The sequence below is a fragment of the Ascaphus truei genome, chromosome 15 (assembly GCF_040206685.1).
Source record: "Ascaphus truei isolate aAscTru1 chromosome 15, aAscTru1.hap1, whole genome shotgun sequence".
Taxonomy (NCBI): Eukaryota; Metazoa; Chordata; class Amphibia; order Anura; family Ascaphidae; genus Ascaphus; species Ascaphus truei.
In genome coordinates, this window is record NC_134497.1 from 2843374 (window position 1) to 2866738 (window position 23365).

At 51.8% G+C, this 23365-nt stretch overlaps 1 protein-coding gene across 3 annotated transcripts in view; it reads left to right on the plus strand.

The window, feature by feature from the left end:
* PREX1 (phosphatidylinositol-3,4,5-trisphosphate dependent Rac exchange factor 1) overlaps nt 1–23365 on the plus strand; it is a 299489-nt gene that overhangs the window by 261387 nt on the left and 14737 nt on the right. For all 3 annotated transcript variants that reach the window (XM_075571278.1, XM_075571280.1, XM_075571279.1), the window contains exons 27-33: nt 3157–3245; nt 6063–6145; nt 11854–11944; nt 13076–13204; nt 14383–14424; nt 15284–15501; nt 21754–21853. In XM_075571278.1, the coding sequence (XP_075427393.1) occupies nt 3157–3245; nt 6063–6145; nt 11854–11944; nt 13076–13204; nt 14383–14424; nt 15284–15501; nt 21754–21853 (752 nt within the window). The remainder of the gene's footprint in view (nt 1–3156; nt 3246–6062; nt 6146–11853; nt 11945–13075; nt 13205–14382; nt 14425–15283; nt 15502–21753; nt 21854–23365) is intronic.

A 23365-nucleotide genomic window follows, 5' to 3' on the forward strand; every position in this document is an offset into this window, starting at 1 on the left:
CAGAGCCTCCACTGGGTCGCCACTGGAGAAAGCGCTAAATCCGGCAACAGCCGAGCTCGCAGAATTCATGACTTTTAACTTTTATTACCTTGACCTTGTACACACAGACATGCCCCCCCCCACCCCCCGGACCCACTTTATATTCACAGCTTTTAACTTTAACAACCTGGTTATCCGATATACCCCAGTTAAGAATGGTATTTTACCCATCAGCAAAACCCTTTACTACAAGTTGCTGAGATATTGAACAATAGTTTGCGTTATTCAGCGTTTACAAAGGGGGGGTTATATTTTACCGGCTTGCCACTCTTACATGTGGAATCCCAAGCTCCTTTAGAAGACGTTTAAAGGTCCCGATTCAGCGGTGTACCTTTCTCCTGGGAAAAAAAACCAAAGCAAATCAGGGAGCAAAGGAAGACCTTTGTTTTAATGGCAACTGATCCTGCCGGTTTTCCGGATACAAGTGAGAAAACGCTGGGCCCAAGTACTTGGTGGTTTTGTATATCTCTTGCAAACTTTTAATCGCTGAGGTTAAACACTTGTTAGGACACAGTAATCGGCTGCCCGGTGAGGCAGAAAATGAAGTGTTGCCTCCTCTTCATTATTTGGTAATTTGCCCTGGGAGTGAATTCAAGACTCCATCACCAGCGGAGTAGAACAGCGGGGTCAGCATGCGTGACCCATGCACAGTGTCACATTACCTGAGCCCTTGAGTGACCGCGGGAACTTCTGCGGGCCTCTCCTGCACTCAAGTGGTTAAGCCAGTAAGTAGGGCTTCTTCATTTCTTGCAGACCATTAACCTCTGGGATGGCCAACTCCAGCCCTCAAGGGCCACCAACAGGTCAGGTTTTCAGGATATCCCTGCAGTGCTATACAAGAACATGCTATTATTATTATTATCCCTGCTTCAGCACAGGTGGCTCAGTCATTCTGACTGAGCCACTCATTGAGCCGCCTGTGCTGAAGCAGGGATATCCTGAAAACCTGACCTGTTGGTGGCCCTTGAGGGCTGGAGTTGGCCGTCCTCCCCTGCTTGACATCACGGAGTACAATTGTTTAACAGAGTGACATAATTAACCTTAAATCTATACAATAAATTCTAGTATATTTGATTGATTTGGCAGTGATTCCTTTATTTTATTTCTACAGTATACTTGTTTTATTGTTCAGATGCTAGTTAAGAAAAATCCTATACCCACATCCCCGTCACTCCTTCCCCTCCACCCTTCCCCCCCACCCCTTCCCCTCCACCCTTCCCCCCCACCCCTTCCCCCCCACCCCTTCCCCCCCACCCCTTCCCCACCCTTCCCCCCCACCCCTTCCCCACCCTTCCCCACCCTTCCCCCCCACCCCTTCCCCACCCTTCCCCCCCACCCCTTCCCCACCCTTCCCCCCCACCCCTTCCCCCCCACCCCTTCCCCCTCCCTCCCACCCCCTCTCCCCCCACCCCCTCTCACCTGTTCCTCCCCACCTCTCACCCCTTCCCCCTCCACAGCCAACATGGAACATTAAACAGTCACTCACAGAATATTTGCAATAAAAGGCAAAAATATTTATTTGCACATCTGAAAGCTTCCTGTGAAGGTCTGTCTGATGTTTTTGCTGTTTACCGCAAGTTATATCTGCTACAGATGGTGTGTGTGTGTGTGTGTGTGTGTATGTATATGTGTGTGTGTGTATATATATATATGTATGTATGTATGTACACACACACCATGTTAGTCCAGTTGCGATAGTGCAGAATAAATGAGTACTTCAGTATTAGGTGATACCTTTTTTTTTATCTGGACTAACAACTTATGTCACAGGACGAGCTTTCGAGAGTTCTCTCTTCCTCAGGTCGGCAATACTGATATACACAGGAATCTATGACTAAAACAGTGTTTGGGAGAGCAGGAAAAGAAGCAGCGATGCACTGCAGATAAGGTGCAGTGAGAAATTAATGTTTGAGACATTGGAAGGGTAATAAAACTGACGAGGAACAGCATGGAGGGGGAAGGAGATGCTGCGGGGGAGTGGGGGGGGAGAAAGGTGTGGATAAGAACATTGGCAGAGAGGCAGGCAGGATAATTACAAACAATTGTGATAGTGTGTGAGAAACCCCATATCCGCATTAAGTCCTCTTGTTTTGGTGTCAAAGAGTCTTATCATTCTAAATGTTTTCCGTTCTCGGGTGCGTTTAAACATTCCATTGAGGATTTAGATTTTTAAATCATTCATGGAATGATCTGGCTGTGAGAAGTGATGTCCCACAGGTGAGCAGTATCTTCCTTCTTCGTGGTGTGGTATAGAGTGTCTGCGCAAATTCTTTCTGCCTTGAAGTTTTTGGCTGGTTTCAGGAAGAACCTTCTACATGCATACCCCTCCAATCCGGCTCCTCCGGCAACCACAGCTCCTCCACAAAGTTTCCCGGTACACGCTGGTACTTGCGGCTTGTATCCTCTGCTCTCTGCGTCACAGCTAGCGCTTAGTGAAGTGGCACTTACACAAATGGCACCCTACGCGTTTCGTCAGAACGACTTCATCAGGGGTTAACAATCACCACATACTGTACCACATGGTATATATTGGCGATTAATCATCTGCACATTCCTAATGAGTAATCCAATGGAATTTGCATAATTGCCTCACTGATGGCACACTATTCACTATAGAGAATGTTTACAAGGAAAATTGATCAATCAATACATTTAATATTACTTCAAATTTCAATTGATTTAATTTAGATGATAGTCATAATAAAGAATTAATTTGAAATTATTATATGAACATAAATTACTACCAGGTATGTATCGAACTAAGTATGTACATACCAAGTTACCTTAATAGAAATAGAAGAAAGGAAAATAACAGAGAGGGATAAAAAATTTTTTTTACATTTAAAGTTCATATTTTAAAATTTAAATTGAACTAATGCCCGGATATTATGACCAAGATTTAATCTTTAAGTAAAACGTAACCGCTAGACTATAGAATAAAGGATGGGGACCAAAAATAGAATATAGAACTGATGAGGGCCACGGTGTAAACCATTTATACGTGAAATAATCAATAGTCCTTCTAATATTATAGGTATTGTGACGTGATAATGACCTAGGTTCAGGAGGGTATGTATCCTATAATGGCCCCTGACATGATAACTTCACTTTTTCTAGTGAGTGCAACAGCAACCGTGATTCGGTCCTGTCTTACACCAGCGTGAGAAGCAACAGCTCGTACCTGGGGAGCGACGAAATGGGATCGGGTGAGTGTGCGTTACAATGATTCCTTTATGGGCGCCAGGAAATACATAGATTGAAGCAGGCCTGGGGTTGGATAAGGGAACGAAACGAGAATCTCGCTCCATCTTCCGTGAACTTACACGGGGTGAGTGAATCTGACATGGGGTTTGAAGACAAATGATACATTTTCAGCCAAGTGCAGTAGTTGGGAATATACATGATAAATTAGGACCGTTGGCTACTATGCCGTGAGTATTTTTTATCTATACCAGGGGTCTCCAATCTTTTCTGTAATGAGAGCTACTTCTGATCAATGCAATGTATCCCCAACTACCAAAAAATATATTGAAAATCCCCCCAGTACTCACACACTAGCACCCCCCACACACATAATCACCCCCACCCACACACACACACTAGCCCCCCCACACACCATAGCCCCCACACACAACATAGCCCCCCCAACACACCATAGCTCCCCCACGCACACACTAGCCCCCCCACACACACACTAGCCCCCCCACACACTAGCCCCCCCACACACACACTAGCCCCCCCACACACACATTAGCCCCCCCACACACACCATAGCCCGCCCACACAACCCCCCCACACACACTAGCCCCCCCACACACACTAGCCCCCCCCACACACTAGCCCCCACACACACACACACACTATCCCCCCTACTCGCACCATAGCCCCCCCACACAACCCCCCCCACACACACACTAGCCCCCCACACACAGCATAGCCCCCCCACACACACCATAGTCCCCCGCACACACACACAATAGCCTCCCCCACAAACATACTAGCCGCCCCACACACACAATCGCTCTGCCCCACACATCATAGCGCCCCCCCACACACACTCCATAGCACCCCCCACACACACTCCATAGCTGCCCCACACACACAATAGCTCCGCTCCACACATCATAGCGCTCCCCCACACACCATAGCACCCCACACACACCATAGCACCCCACACACACCATAGCACCCCACACACACTCCATAGCACCCCCCACACACTCCATAGCACCCCCCACACACACTCCATAGCCCCCCACACACACTCCATAGCCCCCCCACACACACCATAGCGCCCCCCCCCCACACACAGTGTTTGTATGTTAAGCATTTTGTACTGCGATCTACAGTAGGATACTGATTACCGTGTTCAAATTAAAATAGGGGACTAAAGACAAAACTAGATACAGACCATTCTTTGCCGGGTTTCACTGAGCTCCGATAGCTCTATCACACCGCGATCCCTGGCTAATATCACACCGCGATCCCCGGCTAATATCACACCGCGATCCCTGGCTAATATCACACCGCGATCCCCGGCTAATATCACACCGCGATCCCCGGCTAATATCACACCGCGATCCCCGGCTAATATCACACCGCGATCCCCGGCTAATATCACACCGCGATCCCCGGCTAATATCACACCGCGATCCCCGGCTAATATCACACCGCGATCCCCGGCTAATATCACACCGCGATCCCCGGCTAATATCACACCGCGATCCCCGGCTAATATCACACCGCGATCCCCGGCTAATATCACACCGCGATCCCCGGCTAATATCACACCGCGATCCCCGGCTAATATCACACCGCGATCCCCGGCTAATATCACACCGCGATCCCCGGCTAATATCACACCGCGATCCCCGGCTAATATCACACCGCGATCCCCGGCTAATATCACACCGCGATCCCCGGCTAATATCACACCACGATCCCCGGCTAATATCACACCGCGATCCCCGGCTAATATCACACCGCGATCCCCGGCTAATATCACACCGCGATCCCCGGCTAATATCACACCGCGATCCCCGGCTAATATCACACCGCGATCCCCGGCTAATATCACACCGCGATCCCCGGCTAATATCACACCGCGATCCCCGGCTAATATCACACCGCGATCCCCGGCTAATATCACACCGCGATCCCCGGCTAATATCACACCGCGATCCCCGGCTAATATCACACCGCGATCCCCGGCTAATATCACACCGCGATCCCCGGCTAATATCACACCGCGATCCCCGGCTAATATCACACCGCGATCCCCGGCTAATATCACACCGCGATCCCCGGCTAATATCACACCGCGATCCCCGGCTAATATCACACCGCGATCCCCGGCTAATATCACACCGCGATCCCCGGCTAATATCACACCGCGATCCCCGGCTAATATCACACCGCGATCCCCGGCTAATATCACACCGCGATCCCCGGCTAATATCACACCGCGATCCCCGGCTAATATCACACCGCGATCCCCGGCTAATATCACACCGCGATCCCCGGCTAATATCACACCGCGATCCCCGGCTAATATCACACCGCGATCCCCGGCTAATATCACACCGCGATCCCCGGCTAATATCACACCGCGATCCCCGGCTAATATCACACCGCGATCCCCGGCTAATATCACACCGCGATCCCCGGCTAATATCACACCGCGATCCCCGGCTAATATCACACCGCGATCCCCGGCTAATATCACACCGCGATCCCCGGCTAATATCACACCGCGATCCCCGGCTAATATCACACCGCGATCCCCGGCTAATATCACACCGCGATCCCCGGCTAATATCACACCGCGATCCCCGGCTAATATCACACCGCGATCCCCGGCTAATATCACACCGCGATCCCCGGCTAACGCCCCTTGTCTTGTGTGATAATCCATAGCAAAGTTTAGTGAATCTACCCAAAGTGCTTTTGATTTAATCATTTAATTTTTTATATTTTTTCATTATTCCGCTCTCTCTCTCTCTCTTTTTTTTTTTTTTTAATAGGCGATGAGCTTCCCTGTGACATGAGAATCCCGTCCGACAAGCAGGACAAGCTCCACGGCTGTCTGGAGCATCTTTTTAACCAGGTGAAATAGACAATCCAACACCACTGGAGACTTTGTACCTTACACCGGCGTCCTCCTCACAGAGAGCTTGTATCTTACACCCAGCGTCCTCCTCACAGAGAGCTTGTATCTTACACCAGCGTCCTCCTCACAGAGAGCTTGTACCTTACACCCAGCGTCCTCCTCACAGAGAGCTTGTATCTTACACCCAGCGTCCTCCTCACAGAGAGCTTGTATCTTACACCCAGCGTCCTCCTCACAGAGAGCTTGTATCTTACACCAGCGTCCTCCTCACAGAGAGCTTGTATCTTACACCAGCGTCCTCCTCACAGAGAGCTTGTACCTTACACCAGCGTCCTCCTCACAGAGAGCTTGTACCTTACACCAGCGTCCTCCTCACAGAGAGCTTGTACCTTACACCCAGCGTCCTCCTCACAGAGAGCTTGTATCTTACACCCAGCGTCCTCCTCACAGAGAGCTTGTATCTTACACCCAGCGTCCTCCTCACAGAGAGCTTGTATCTTACACCAGCGTCCTCCTCACAGAGAGCTTGTATCTTACACCAGCGTCCTCCTCACAGAGAGCTTGTACCTTACACCCAGCGTCCTCCTCACAGAGAGCTTGTATCTTACACCAGCGTCCTCCTCACAGAGAGCTTGTAACTTACACCCAGTGTCCTCCTCACAGAGAGCTTGTATCTTACACCAGCGTCCTCCTCACAGAGAGCTTGTATCTTACACCCAGTGTCCTCCTCACAGAGAGCTTGTATCTTACACCCAGTGTCCTCCTCACAGAGAGCTTGTATCTTACACCCAGCGTCCTCCTCACAGAGAGCTTGTATCTTTCACCAGCGTCCTCCTCACAGAGAGCTTGTATCTTACACCCAGTGTCCTCCTCACAGAGAGCTTGTATCTTACACCCAGTGTCCTCCTCACAGAGAGCTTGTATCTTTCACCAGCGTCCTCCTCACAGAGAGCTTGTATCTTACACCCAGTGTCCTCCTCACAGAGAGCTTGTATCTTACACCCAGCGTCCTCCTCACAGAGAGCTTGTATCTTACACCAGCGTCCTCCTCACAGAGAGCTTGTATCTTAAACCCAGTGTCCTCCTCACAGAGAGCTTGTATCTTACACCAGCGTCCTCCTCACAGAGAGCTTGTATCTTACACCAGCGTCCTCCTCACAGAGAGCTTGTAACTTACACCGGCGTCCTCCTCACAGAGAGCTTGTACCTTACACCCAGCGTCCTGCTCACAGAGAGCTTGTATCTTACACCCAGCGTCCTCCTCACAGAGAGCTTGTACCTTACACCCAGCGTCCTCCTCACAGAGAGCTTGTATCTTACACCAGCGTCCTCCTCACAGAGAGCTTGTATCTTACACCAGCGTCCTCCTCACAGAGAACTTGTGCCTTACACCCAGCGTCCTCCTCACAGAGAGCTTGTATCTTACACCCAGTGTCCTCCTCACAGAGAGCTTGTACCTTACACCCAGTGTCCTCCTCACAGAGAGCTTGTATCTTACACCCAGCGTCCTCCTCACAGAGAGCTTGTATCTTACACCGGCGTCCTCCTCACAGAGAGCTTGTATCTTACACCCAGCTTCCTCCTCACAGAGAGCTTGTATCTTACACCCAGCGTCCTCCTCACAGAGAGCTTGTATCTTACACCCAGTGTCCTCCTCACAGAGAGCTTGTATCTTACACCAGCGTCCTCCTCACAGAGAGCTTGTATCTTACACCCAGCGTCCTCCTCACAGAGAGCTTGTATCTTACACCCAGTGTCCTCCTCACAGAGAGCTTGTATCTTACACCGGCGTCCTCCTCACAGAGAGCTTGTATCTTACACCCAGCGTCCTCCTCACAGAGAGCTTGTATCTTACACCCAGCGTCCTCCTCACAGAGAGCTTGTATCTTACACCCAGTGTCCTCCTCACAGAGAGCTTGTATCTTACACCCAGCGTCCTCCTCACAGAGAGCTTGTATCTTACACCCAGCGTCCTCCTCACAGAGAGCTTGTATCTTACACCAGCGTCCTCCTCACAGAGAGCTTGTATCTTACACCAGCGTCCTCCTCACAGAGAGCTTGTACCTTACACCCAGCGTCCTCCTCACAGAGAGCTTGTATCTTACACCCAGTGTCCTCCTCACAGAGAGCTTGTATCTTACACCAGTGTCCTCCTCACAGAGAGCTTGTATCTTACACCCAGTGTCCTCCTCACAGAGAGCTTGTATCTTACACCCAGTGTCCTCCTCACAGAGAGCTTGTAACTTACACCCAGTGTCCTCCTCACAGAGAGCTTGTAACTTACACCCATCGTCCTCCTCACAGAGAGCTTGTATCTTACACCCAGCGTCCTCCTCACAGAGAGCTTGTACCTTACACCCATCGTCCTCCTCACAGAGAGCTTGTATCTTACACCCAGCGTCCTCCTCACAGAGAGCTTGTATCTTACACCCAGTGTCCTCCTCACAGAGAGCTTGTATCTTACACCCAGCGTCCTCCTCACAGAGAGCTTGTATCTTACACCCAGTGTCCTCCTCACAGAGAGCTTGTAACTTACACCAGCGTCCTCCTCACAGAGAGCTTGTATCTTACACCCAGTGTCCTCCTCACAGAGAGCTTGTATCTTACACCCAGCGTCCTCCTCACAGAGAGCTTGTATCTTACACCAGCGTCCTCCTCACAGAGAGCTTGTATCTTACACCCAGTGTCCTTCTCACAGAGAGCTTGTATCTTACACCAGCGTCCTCCTCACAGAGAGCTTGTATCTTACACCAGCGTCCTCCTCACAGAGAGCTTGTACCTTACATCCAGCGTCCTCCTCACAGAGAGCTTGTATCTTACACCGGCGTCCTCCTCACAGAGAGCTTGTATCTTACACCCAGTGTCCTCCTCACAGAGAGCTTGTATCTTACACCCAGCGTCCTCCTCACAGAGAGCTTGTATCTTACACCCAGCGTCCTCCTCACAGAGAGCTTGTATCTTACACCCCGTGTCCTCCTCACAGAGAGCTTGTATCTTACACCCAGCGTCCTCCTCACAGAGAGCTTGTAACTTACACCCAGCGTCCTCCTCACAGAGAGCTTGTATCTTACACCGGCGTCCTCCTCACAGAGAGCTTGTAACTTACACCCAGTGTCCTCCTCACAGAGCGCTTGTATCTTACACCCAGCGTCCTCCTCACAGAGAGCTTGTAACTTACACCGGCGTCCTCCTCACAGAGAGCTTGTATCTTACACCCAGTGTCCTCCTCACAGAGAGCTTGTATCTTACACCCAGTGTCCTCCTCACAGAGAGCTTGTATCTTACACCAGCGTCCTCCTCACAGAGAGCTTGTATCTTACACCCAGTGTCCTCCTCACAGAGAGCTTGTATCTTACACCAGCGTCCTCCTCACAGAGAGCTTGTATCTTACACCCAGTGTCCTCCTCACAGAGAGCTTGTATCTTACACCCAGCGTCCTCCTCACAGAGAGCTTGTAACTTACACCGGTGTCCTCCTCACAGAGAGCTTGTATCTTACACCAGCGTCCTCCTCACAGAGAGCTTGTATCTTACACCCAGCGTCCTCCTCACAGAGAGCTTGTAACTTACACCCAGCGTCCTCCTCACAGAGAGCTTGTATCTTACACCCAGCGTCCTCCTCACAGAGAGCTTGTATCTTACACCCAGCGTCCTCCTCACAGAGAGCTTGTAACTTACACCCAGTGTCCTCCTCACAGAGAGCTTGTATCTTACACCAGCGTCCTCCTCACAGAGAGCTTGTAACTTACACCCAGTGTCCTCCTCACAGAGAGCTTGTATCTTACACCAGCGTCCTCCTCACAGAGAGCTTGTATCTTACACCCAGTGTCCTCCTCACAGAGAGCTTGTACCTTACACCGGCGTCCTCCTCACAGAGAGCTTGTATCTTACACCAGTGTCCTCCTCACAGAGAGCTTGTATCTTACACCAGCGTCCTCCTCACAGAGAGCTTGTATCTTACACCCAGCGTCCTCCTCACAGAGAGCTTGTATCTTACACCCAGTGTCCTCCTCACAGAGAGTTTGTATCTTACACCAGCGTCCTCCTCACAGAGAGCTTGTACCTTACATCCAGCGTCCTCCTCACAGAGAGCTTGTATCTTACACCCAGCGTCCTCCTCACAGAGAGCTTGTATCTTACACCAGCGTCCTCCTCACAGAGAGCTTGTACCTTACATCCAGCGTCCTCCTCACAGAGAGCTTGTATCTTACACCCAGCGTCCTCCTCACAGAGAGCTTGTACCTTACATCCAGCGTCCTCCTCACAGAGAGCTTGTAACTTACACCCAGCGTCCTCCTCACAGAGAGCTTGTATCTTACACCCAGTGTCCTCCTCACAGAGAGCTTGTAACTTACACCAGCGTCCTCCTCACAGAGAGCTTGTATCTTACACCCAGCGTCCTCCTCACAGAGAGCTTGTACCTTACACCCAGCGTCCTCCTCACAGAGAGCTTGTATCTTACACCCAGCGTCCTCCTCACAGAGAGCTTGTATCTTACACCCAGCGTCCTCCTCACAGAGAGCTTGTATCTTACACCCAGTGTCCTCCTCACAGAGAGCTTGTATCTTACACCCAGCGTCCTCCTCACAGAGAGCTTGTATCTTACACCAGCGTCCTCCTCACAGAGAGCTTGTATCTTACACCGGCGTCCTCCTCACAGAGAGCTTGTATCTTACACCCAGTGTCCTCCTCACAGAGAGCTTGTATCTTACACCCAGCGTCCTCCTCACAGAGAGCTTGTATCTTACACCCAGCGTCCTCCTCACAGAGAGCTTGTATCTTACACCCAGTGTCCTCCTCACAGAGAGCTTGTATCTTACACCCAGTGTCCTCCTCACAGAGAGCTTGTATCTTACACCCAGCGTCCTCCTCACAGAGAACTTGTATCTGAGCGCAGCGTCCTCCTCACAGAGAGCTTGTATCTTACACCAGCGTCCTCCTCACAGAGAACTTGTATCTTACACCCAGCGTCCTCCTCACAGAGAGCTTGTATCTTACACCAGCGTCCTCCTCACAGAGAGCTTGTATCTTACACCCAGCGTCCTCCTCACAGAGAACTTGTATCTGAGCGCAGCTTCCTCCTCACAGAGAGCTTGTATCTTACACCAGCGTCCTCCTCACAGAGAGCTTGTATCTTACACCAGCGTCCTCCTCACAGAGAGCTTGTATCTTACACCAGCGTCCTCCTCACAGAGAGCTTGTACCTTACACCCAGCATCCTCCTCACAGAGAGCTTGTAACTTACACCCAGCGTCCTCCTCACAGAGAGCTTGTATCTTACACCAGCGTCCTCCTCACAGAGAGCTTGTATCTTACACCCAGCGTCCTCCTCACAGAGAGCTTGTATCTTACACCAGCGTCCTCCTCACAGAGAGCTTGTAACTTACACCCAGCGTCCTCCTCACAGAGAGCTTGTATCTTACACCAGCGTCCTCCTCACAGAGAGCTTGTAACTTACACCCAGCGTCCTCCTCACAGAGAGCTTGTATCTTAGCGCAGGTATTTTACGAGTCTGGTAAGTTCTAGCTGTCTAGCCTTTGCAGTGGGAGATCTTAAGTTTCCCACCAGGAGGTAATATCAGCAGTTCCACAAGACATGTTACAGGACCTTTATTAACCTTGATAACTAGTTGGATGGTATGTGCTAACACTGAGGTGCGGGACGTGCATATCTTGCTGATGTGTATTCTTGCTGTTTTTTCTGCAGGTCGATTCAATCATCGCACTTCTCAAGGGAAAAGTCATGTCTAAGGCCTTTGAGGAAACGAAGCACTTTCCAATGGAGCACAGCTTGCAAGGTACATACCAGGCGCTCCCCAAACCTCCTTAACCAGCCCCCAAACATGGAAATGGTTTCCATTGAACTCACTTACTCTGCAGTTTGTTGAAGCTTTTTGGTTTTCCTAGCAACATAAAGTAAGGGCTTCAAATAACGAACGCAATCTTCACCCATGGTAACCTAACTTGCCGTGCCATGACGTTTAACCCTCTCAGGACTCGGCTGAGAAAAAGGGTTACTTGTGTCTGGTATATTTCCAGCTGTGTCCCACACTGCTGACTTCGCTGAGCACAATGGCCTCTGTTAAATTGGAATGGGGGCAGAACCCATTCCCTTCATTATTTTTCAGCTGTGCCAGTGCACGGCACGACCGTAACCGGCACGACCGTAACCAGCACGATCCGTGATATGGTAAATGCTTCTTTGACCTGCTGTTTCAGCTCCCATGAGGCTAAATCTCCAATAATCGATCTCTCTGCTTCCCGAGATTCACCCTAAACACAGCTGTACCTGTTCCGTCCCAAAAAACGACGTAGAAAACAAAGTCCTGTATCCAGCGGCGGATTTCCTGATAGGTCCGAGCATAGGGCGGCAAAAATGTCCGCCACCATATACAGATGACGCACTCTCGGGCCTGATGGGAAAGCACTTGCATGTGGCGGCTGCCTGCTTAATGCCGCACTCCTTCCGAATCTCAATATCAAATAGCGCGGCGGACGTCACCAACATGACGTCACACGGCGTCTCGTTGCCATAGCAAAGTGATGTTGCGCCATTAAATTACGGCATGACGTCTCGTTACCATGGCAACGCGGCACAGTGCGTCATCGCGTTGGTGTCGTCCGCGGCGTCATTTGGATGCTGAGATTCGGAAGTTGAAAGGGGGCGGCAGGAAGGAGGCGACCGGCACGGCGAAGGACTTAGGGGCGGCGGATCTTGAAATCCGTCCCTGCCTGTCTCCGATCACTCGTTCACATAAAGAAACCCCCGAATATGGGATGCTTTTAGGGTGGATGGACAGACAGATGTAGGTATGGCAACTACAACTATATATTACTATACTATATATAACTATACCATACTGTATATAGTGTCACATTGTTGCATTCAAAGAGCAAGTAGTATTTCGATTGTTTGTTTCTTTATACAGAATTTCAAAAGAAAGAGGAGTGGACGATAAAATGCAGGAGCATGATTCAGATCAGCATTCGGGAAGACCCCTGGAACCTCCCGAGTTCCATCAAAACCCTAGTAGAGAGCATCCAGAAATACGTTGACGGTATGTATTGGACCCTTCGCTGTTGGATCTGCTTCTTGATGGTTACCCTAAAAGGTTGTGCCATTCTATACCATTGTCCAGAACGCATACAGTACGCTTAGCTTGCTCTCCTTGTGCGAGAATGGCGTATAATGGCGTCTTGGTGGATTCCCCCAAAACTGCCAACATGAGTCCGAATAGAAAAAGAAGAGGTTACACGCACGCCTATAAAATAAAGGTGAACTCGGACCGTGTGTTGGTGAAGTAAGATCAAGGTCGCCATGTTTTGGGTGCACAAACAGACCCTTCTTCAGGCTTATGCTCCTATAGCCCGTTCTGTACTATTGCTATGAATGGTCCCTCCAAAGACCTAAGCTAGCTAATGCCAGTAACATGGTTACGGGGGGACATCTGGATGATTGATCCCTTTTTTTTTTAACCCAAATCCGACTCCAATAGTTACTTTAAAATCTGGGTAGCGTTAGTTTGTAAGTGCGGCGAGCAGGGACTTGGAAAGGGTTTCATTTCCTCTCGCTGGGCCCTGTTTTGTCGCTGATATGGGCAGGGTGGGGAAAGAAAACATTCAGCTGCCAAACATTTCCTCGTTCCCTAAAAAATGCAACGTGCAATGAATTTCCCCCCAAATGGAAGCAGACACACACCGTTGCTTTGAAGCTGCATTGTTTGGGTAAGCCAGTGACACTGATAACGTCTTTACATAAGGCTGGTTACCGGCCGGCTACGTGACATTGCAACGGTTTTCCTTTCTTTCTGCAACCTCTGATAACACTTTGCCTGAAGTCTTCTGGTTCAGTTTGACAATTTAGTACGGGAGCGGACAAATCCAGTCCTCAAGGGCCACCAACAGGGCAGGTTTTAAGTATATCCCTGCTTCAGCACAGGTAGCTCAATCAAAGACCCGTTCTTACTGTGTCACTGATTGAGCCGTCTGTGCTGAAGCAGGGACATCCTTAAAACCTGACCTGTTGGTGGCCCTTGAGGACTGGAGTCCCCCCCCCCTGGTTTAGTGCATCATTTTGCCAGACAATAAGAACTTTAACAGTTATCTTATGTCCGTATAATCTCTATTCCATGTTTCTCATTTCTCAATTAAATTGGCATTTTGTTGTTCTATTTTGACATTTGCATTAAATAATAATAATAATAATAATGTATTTTTGTCGTCATTCTTTTTACAGATGGAAAGAATCAACTTCTTTTGGCCTTATTGAAATGCACAGGTAACAATATTTACTTATGTAATGTCCTTGTTACTGAATATATTCATCCCAAATCTACAGATCATGTAACTCTCAGGTTACAATGTGATCATGATCCAGACCAGCGTTTCTTCAGATCGTCCTCTTTTATATCCAAGTGCTCACAGACTAGAGTGGGGGTTTCCAACTTATTTTTGGTTATGGATCCCCAAGTGAAATTTTGAGGAACCCCCAAACCTCTCTAATAGCGGGTCTGAGATGAGATGCATTGTAAGGAACCCCAACCCTCTCTAATAGCGCATCCTCTGTACCCCTGCTATAACCTATACTCGGGATTCAATAAACTGTGATACAGGCTACCTACCACATTATTATCCTGCATTGCCCGCCCTGGACTTAGATGGCGACGAACACGCGTGTGGCCATTGTATTACAGTATATTGGCGTTCACAGATTTTACAAAAACACCGGCACATTTCTGAAGAACAGGTGTAGCCGGACTGACTGACCCCCCGGATCTGCGGGAAGAGAAGCGAAACGCATCGGCTCCAGGAACTGTAAACCCACGGCTGCCTGCGGGGGGTCCCGAGGAGAGATCTCCCACTGCCGTGTGATACTTAGGTCAGGATAGTGCGGCAGTGAGAACAGTTACTGTAGTCTGGCTACATCGGTACTCACATTACTGCCGGTATTACTGGGAAAATATTGCCTAGAAGGTATGATAAGTCCCAACACACACACGGGATCCCGCTCATGTGCACCATATCCAGAGATCAGGAATGAATGGATTTGCCCGTATCCGTCTCACTTAACAATAGTCCTTCGTTATGGCGAGTTCGTGGTTAATAAATGCCATATCGTTTTGTACCTTTTCTAACAGATACTGAGCTGCAAATCCGCAGGGATGTGATTTTCTGCCAGACTCTGGTGGCGGCCATTTGTACCTTTACGGAGCAGCTCATGGCCGCGCTAAACTACCGGTATAACAATAATGGGGAATACGAAGAGAACAGCAGAGACGCCAGCAGAAAATGGCTAGAACAAATATCGGTTACAGGTGTGCTCCTCAACTACCAATCCGTTCTGTCTCCTGCCGCGGTAAGTGACGCGAGCCAAGCCTGGGTTCTTGGTTTGAACACTGATATATTGCGAGCATGACAAGCTAATAACCCTTTAACTACATGGGAACTTGTGAGGGGCTTGTTCCGGCATCTTTGGCACGCACAGAACCCGTTTTACCAGCGCACTCGCATGGCTTCTCCAATATCCGGGAGTTGTACGAGCATTATGTATGCGCAGAGGTACGGCCCAGCATCCTACAGGGCAGCTCTCCCTAAGCAAAGGGATCAGTGCACAGGCGGTTCCATGCACTGACGCCCACCGGGCTGGGAAGGGATGTTCTCCCCTTATACCTTAAAGAAGTTAAAAGTCGCCCGTTGTTTCGTGAGCACTGGCATTTGATCAGGATATGGAAGCCCTGTGCTAGATAGATAGAAAATATACCCAACTTGAAGAAAAGGCCAGAATGGTCTTATTATTTGCACCTGAAAAAATGAATGCATAATAGAGGGTATTTATTGACCCATAACACACAGGAGCCACTTGTTAATTTTGTCTCGTACAGATAATTACACAATTGTAGTGTATGTACAGTATGTGTGTGTCTTATATATAAGGCGCCAGGTGTGTGTATATACACACACACACACACACACACACACACACACAAACATATGGGAGAAGGAGTGGCTCAGTGAGTAACGACACTGACTGGCACTGAGTGTGAAGCAGGAGAAGGAGCGGCTCAGTGAGTAACGACACTGACTGGCACTGAGTTTGAATCAGGGGAACCTGGTTCAATTCCCGGTGTCGGCTCCTTGTGACCTTGGGCAAGTCACTGTATCTCCCTGTGCCTCAGGCACCAAAAAACATAGATTGTAAGCTCCACGGGGCAGGGCCCTGTGCCTGCAAAATGTCTCTGTAAAGCGCTACGTATAACTAGCAGCGCTATACAAGAACATGCTGCTATTATTATATTTGATCCACTATAGTAAACTTTGTAAAGCCTGCAAAGAATGAAACATTTTGCTTCTGTTTTAATCGAGTGTCACAGAAAAGCTTTGGGTGAATACGTGTAAAACTGGATGTATCTGTGGGCATCTGCTGCCCCCATGTGGATAAACCGTGCATTTCATCAACACAATAATTCCGCAGATACTGTGGACGCCTCGTGTGAAATGTGACGTGTTATACTATGGAAGCCGTCCTATGAATTACAACCTTTTTATTTGTACATGTTTAGCATAAGCATCCCAAAAATGTTCCCAAAACCGAAATGCTCCGTCCCTCCAAGCAGTATATGCGGGAGCAGGAATGAAAGCGCTCAGACATGTAACGCCTTCTGCAAGGCTTCTTAAATGGACGTTTGTGTCTTCCGTTACGTAGATAGGAAAAATAAGGGATGTCCCCATGGGACTGATGCTACAACTTTGTAGGTATAGTGTGGACACGTGGAGAGAGTCAGTAAGAAACCACCGCAGCAACAAGATAAACAATAAGTCCATAAACATATGATTGTAGACCTCTATCACTGATGGGGGGCGTGTGAAGCACGGCTGGTAGAGATACCCCGGAGCCCTATCTGGACAGAACCCAGGAGTAAATCACAATTCCAGCTACTGCTAGCCTCACCTGCATCTTGTGATCGAGAGGTAAATCCTGCCGGTAAACATCATTCTATGAACTGAAGAACTGCCGGGTGCTGCTGTGAAGAGGCGTTGCTTGTTGCTGTGTGATGCGGTGGTGTGCTCCTGCTCGCAAGTGGTGTAGAAAGGTAAGCAAATGGTGAACAGACGGCGGTCACTGCTCCACTGAAAAAACTCTCCAACCAGGCGTGTAAAACAAAAAAACTTTAATAAATCAAAACGTACAACCTCATGTCAGTAACACTCTGACGCGTTTCGTTCTGGGAACAGAACTTTATCAAAGAGCACACTCTTTGATAAAGTTCTGTTCCCAGAACGAAACGCGTCAGAGTGTTACTGACATGAGGTTGTACGTTTTGATTTATTAAAGTTTTTTTGTTTTACACGCCTGGTTGGAGAGTTTTTTCAGTGGAGCAGTGACCGCCGTCTGTTCACCATTTGCTTACCTTTCTTCCGTTACGTAGAGCAGGGGTGCACAATCTGTTCCCCCGGCGCCCCCCTGCCGGCTCTCCTTCCCTACTCGTGCCCCCCAGTTTGCGCCCCCCTGCCGGCTCTCCTCCCCTACTCGTGCCCCCCAGTTTGCGCCCCCTGCCGGCTCTCCTCCCCTACTCGTGCCCACCAGTTTGCGCCCCCCTGCCGGCTCTCCTCCCCTACTCATGCCCCCCAGTTTGCGCCCCCCTGCCGGCTCTCCTCCCCTACTCGTGCCCCCCAGTTTGCGCCCCCTGCCGGCTCTCCTCCCCTACTCGTGCCCCCCAGTTTGCGCCCCCCTGCCGGCTCTCCTCCCCTACTCGTGCCCCCCAGTTTGAGCACCCCTGCCGGCTCTCCTCCCCTACTCGTGCCCCCCAGTTTCAGCACCCCTGCCGGCTCTCCTCCCCTACTCGTGCCCCCCAGTTTGCGCCCCCTGCCGGCTCTCCTCCCCTACTCGTGCCCCCCAGTTTGCACCCCCCTGCCGGCTCTCCTCCCCTACTCGTGCCCCCCAGTTTGAGCACCCCTGCCGGCTCTCCTCCCCTACTCGTGCCCCCCAGTTTCAGCACCCCTGCCGGCTCTCTTCCCCTACTCGTGCCCCCCAGTTTGAGCACCCCTGCCGGCTCTCTTCCCCTACTCGTGCCCCCCCAGTTTGCGCCCCCTGCCGGCTCTCCTCCCCTACTCGTGCCCCCCAGTTTGCGCCCCCTGCCAGCTCTCCTCCCCTACTCGTGCCCCCCAGTTTGCGCCCCCTGCCGGCTCTCCTCCCCTACTCGTGCCCCCCCCAGTTTGCGCCCCCTGCCGGCTCTCCTCCCCTACTCGTGCCCCCCAGTTTGAGCACCCCTGCCGGCTCTCTTCCCCTACTCGTGCCCCCCAGTTTGCGCCCCTTTGCCGGCTCTCCTCCCCTACTCGTGTCCCCCCTACGCCCCCCTGCCGGCTCTCTTCCCCTACTCGTGCCCCCCAGTTTGCGCCCCCCTGCCGGCTCTCCTCCCCTACTCGTGCCCCCCAGTTTGCGCCCCCTGCCGGCTCTCTTCCCCTACTCGTGCCCCCCAGTTTGCGCCCCATGCCGGCTCTCTTCCCCTACTCGTGCCCCCCAGTTTGCGCCCCCTGCCGGCTCTCTTCCCCTACTCGTGCCCCTCAGTTTGAACCCCCCTGCCGGCTCTCCTCCCCTACTCGTGCTCCCCAGTTTGCGCCCCCTGCCGGCTCTCCTCCCCTACTCATCCCCCCCAGTTTGCGCCCCCCTGCCGGCTCTCCTCCCCTACTTGTCCCCCCCAGTTTGCGCCCCCTGCCGGCTCTCTTCCCCTACTCGTCCCCCCCAGTTTGCGCCCCCTGCCGGCTCTCCTCCCCTACTCGTGCCCCCCAGTTTGCGCCCCCTTCCGGCTCTCCTCCCCTACTCGTGCCCCCCAGTTTGCGCCCCCTGCCGGCTCTCCTCCCCTACTCGTGCCCCCCAGTTTGCGCCCCCTGCCGGCTCTCTTCCCCTACTCGTCCCCCCCAGTTTGCGCCCCCTGCCGGCTCTCTTCCCCTACTCGTCCCCCCCAGTTTGCGACCCTGCCGGCTCTCTTCCCCTACTCGTCCCCCCCAGTTTGCGCCTCCCTGCCGGCTCTCTTCCCCTACTCGTCCCCCCCAGTTTGCGCCCCCTGACGGCTCTCTTCCCCTACTCGTCCCCCCCAGTTTGCGCCTCCCTGCCGGCTCTCCTCCCCTACTCGTCCCCCCCAGTTTGCGCCTCCCTGCCGGCTCTCCTCCCCTACACGTCCCCCCCAGTTTGCGACCCTGCCGGCTCTCTTCCCCTACTCGTCCCCCCCAGTTTGCGCCTCCCTGCCGGCTCTCTTCCCCTACTCGTCCCCCCCAGTTTGCGCCCCCTGCCGGCTCTCTTCCCCTACTCGTCCCCCCCAGTTTGCGCCTCCCTGCCGGCTCTCCTCCCCTACTCGTGCCCCCCAGTTTGAGCACCCCTGCCGGCTCTCCTCCCCTACTCGTGCCCCCCAGTTTGCGCCCCCTTCCGGCTCTCTTCCCCTACTCGTGCCCCCCAGTTTGCGCCCCCCTGCCGGCTCTCCTCCCCTACTCGTGCCCCCCAATTTGCGCCCCCTGCCGGCTCTCTTCCCCTACTCGTCCCCCCCAGTTTGCGCCCCCTGCCGGCTCTCTTCCCCTACTCGTGCCCCCCAGTTTGAGCACCCCTGCCGGCTCTCCTCCCCTACTCGTGCCCCCCAGTTTGCGCTCCCTGCCGGCTCTCCTCCCCTACTCGTCCCCCCCAGTTTGCGCCCCCTGCCGGCTCTCTTCCCCTACTCGTCCCCCCCAGTTTGCGCCTCCCTGCCGGCTCTCCTCCCCTACTCGTCCCCCCCAGTTTGCGACCCTGCCGGCTCTCTTCCCCTACTCGTCCCCCCCAGTTTGCGCCCCCTGCCGGCTCTCCTCCCCTACTCGTGCCCCCCAGTTTGCGCCCCCTGCCGGCTCTCTTCCCCTACTCGTCCCCCCCAGTTTGCGCCCCCTGCCGGCTCTCTTCCCCTACTCGTGCCCCCCAGTTTGAGCACCCCTGCCGGCTCTCCTCCCCTACTCGTGCCCCCCAGTTTGCGCCCCCTGCCGGCTCTCCTCCCCTACTCGTCCCCCCCCAGTTTGCGCCCCCTGCCGGCTCTCTTCCCCTACTCGTCCCCCCCAGTTTGCGCCTCCCTGCCGGCTCTCCTCCCCTACTCGTCCCCCCCAGTTTGCGACCCTGCCGGCTCTCTTCCCCTACTCGTCCCCCCCAGTTTGCGCCTCCCTGCCGGCTCTCTTCCCCTACTCGTCCCCCCCAGTTTGCGCCCCCTGCCGGCTCTCTTCCCCTACTCGTCCCCCCCAGTTTGCGCCTCCCTGCCGGCTCTCCTCCCCTACTCGTGCCCCCCAGTTTGAGCACCCCTGCCGGCTCTCCTCCCCTACTCGTGCCCCCCAGTTTGCGCCCCCTTCCGGCTCTCTTCCCCTACTCGTGCCCCCCAGTTTGCGCCCCCCTGCCGGCTCTCCTCCCCTACTCGTGCCCCCCAGTTTGCGCCCCCTGCCGGCTCTCTTCCCCTACTCGTCCCCCCCAGTTTGCGCCCCCTGCCGGCTCTCTTCCCCTACTCGTGCCCCCCAGTTTGAGCACCCCTGCCGGCTCTCCTCCCCTACTTGTGCCCCCCAGTTTGCGCCCCCTGCCGGCTCTCCTCCCCTACTCGTCCCCCCCAGTTTGCGCCCCCTGACGGCTCTCTTCCCCTACTCGTCCCCCCCAGTTTGCGCCTCCCTGCCGGCTCTCCTCCCCTACTCGTCCCCCCCAGTTTGCGACCCTGCCGGCTCTCTTCCCCTACTCGTCCCCCCCAGTTTGCGCCTCCCTGCCGGCTCTCTTCCCCTACTCGTCCCCCCCAGTTTGCGCCCCCTGCCGGCTCTCTTCCCCTACTCGTCCCCCCCAGTTTGCGCCCCCCTGCCGGCTCTCTTCCCCTACTCGTGCCCCCCCCCCCCAGTTTGCGCCCCCTGACGTACATTACATACAAAGCACAACAGTGAACGACAACAAAACCGCTTGATACTGATTTGGATTTAGGCTCTGTGGTGGGAAACGTGGCAGTGATTACCACGTTGCTCTGGTCACCGCTGGCTCAGAAAACGCACAGCCGTGGCCTTATTAAAAACTAATCATTCAAATATTTCATGTCGATATAAATAAAATAATTTAAGAAAATAAAAATGACCATTCGACAATGAAGAGTTAAATCAAGATGATAAAGATGATGTGAATACACCGAAAAATACTGCATTTAAATTATAATTATGCTAATGACATGTACCTGTATATTACCTGTATATTACCTGTATATTACCTGTATATTACCTGTATATTACCTGTATATTACCTGTATACTGTATTACCTGTATTACCTGTATATTACTTAAATAAATGTACTTGCACTCTGTATATTGTCAGGTGCTCAACTTCAGCCCTCGAGACCCCCCCCCCAACAGGTCAGGTCTGAAGGATATCCCAGCTTCAGCACAGGCAGTTCAATCAGATTGAGCCACATGTGCAGAAGCTGGGATATCCTAAAAACCTGACCTGTTTGGGGGGGGGGGGGGGCGGCGGTTTGAGGGCTGAAGTTGAGCCCCCCCCTGGTATAGATAATGCTGTATACTTTCCTGTGCTCTAAAGCAAAACATGGTTGATATTGTCTGAATATTATTAACATTTGTTCTACAGAAAGAAGAACGTGTTATGCTCGAAGATATCAAGGTTACTCTCTTAGAACTGGACAAAGTGATCTTTTACTTCAAACAGATGGATGAAACTCTGGTAGCAAGTAAGACACTAATATAATTTTACATAGCAACCCGTGTAACCGGGAACTTAACATGCAAACGTACAGAATGGATGTATTTACAGCCCTTAAGTAGGGCGGCCAGGTGGCTTTTCCAAAAATAGTGGATACAGACACACACCTCTCACTGCTCCATGCTGTTTCCTCCTCTCATTGGCCCCACCCCCAGGCTCCTGACACATCCTCCTGATTGGCTGCATTACCCAGCAGCAGCCAATAAGGATGAAGAAAGCTGCCCAGCCCCCTAGCAGCAGCCCTGCTCTCTCCCTGCTTAGGGAAATCCCGCGTCCCCCCAAGCCGGTCAGGTCGCTATGTCCAGAGAGATAACACCGGTATACACATACACGCCCAGAGAGGTAATACCGGTATACACATACACGCCCAGAGAGGTAATACCGGTATACACATACACGCCCAGAGAGGTAATACCGGTATACACATACACGCCCAGAGAGGTAATACCGGTATACACATACACGCCCAGAGAGGTAATACCGGTATACACATACACGCCCAGAGAGGTAATACCGGTATACACATATACGCCCAGAGAGGTAATACCGGTATACACATGAGTTGGATCAGACCAAACGTCTGCAGAGTATCTGTCCCCGTCCAAATTGGTTTCCTACGTAGGTAGTGCATGCACGAGAAAAATCACACTGACTCCAAGTTCAGAATGATAATGCTTCCTTTATTGTTACAGCACACTGTTTCTTATATAGGGGCTCAGGAGAGAGATTATATGCAAAAAAAAGGAGCTGTCTTATCTAAGGGTCTAAGGGTTGTGTGCAAATGCACAGGTCAGTGTCTCATTGGTTCTTGTTAGGTCATGTCCTTGTATGGTCTTGTTATTGTAGTTTATGGTCTTGTTATTGCAGTTTAGTGGACACATCAGCTTTTGGGTGGAATTCTGGGTTGGGTGCCATCTTCCATACTTGATGGGAGGGGGAGCTGCGGTAGCCATTTTGAGTAAGGATCATATGCATAGCAAGGTACACATTATAGATGAAGAAATAGGTATTTTATTCAATCCATCACAGTCCCCCCTTGAAATGTCTATTTCTGAGTCTGTCCCTAGATGTATACTAACTCATCTGTCCAGATGTGCCTGGGAACTCTTTTGTGCTGTACGTTAGACGAGTCATGGCTTGTCCATGACCCCCCTTGCCACCCCCCTTGCCACAGACTTTGCACATATATAAGTCAGATGCTGTCCCTATGGGTTTATACTATTGTACTTAACTGGGAGGGCCCTTAACGGAGTAAATGGACCATCTTCCGAGGATGGAGTATTGGATGAATTATACCAAAACGTGACTACCCCTTCGTGTTGGGTGATAGCAACCTTTTGTGCCCCCCCCAAACCCAACAAGCAAAAGATATATAGAATCATTTTCCTTCTGAGGTGTCCTCGTTGGGAGCTGGAACCTTCTTGCAATGAGAAGCGTGTATCCAGGTGTTCTTGCCAGCTAGTTTGACTGATGTGGCTGT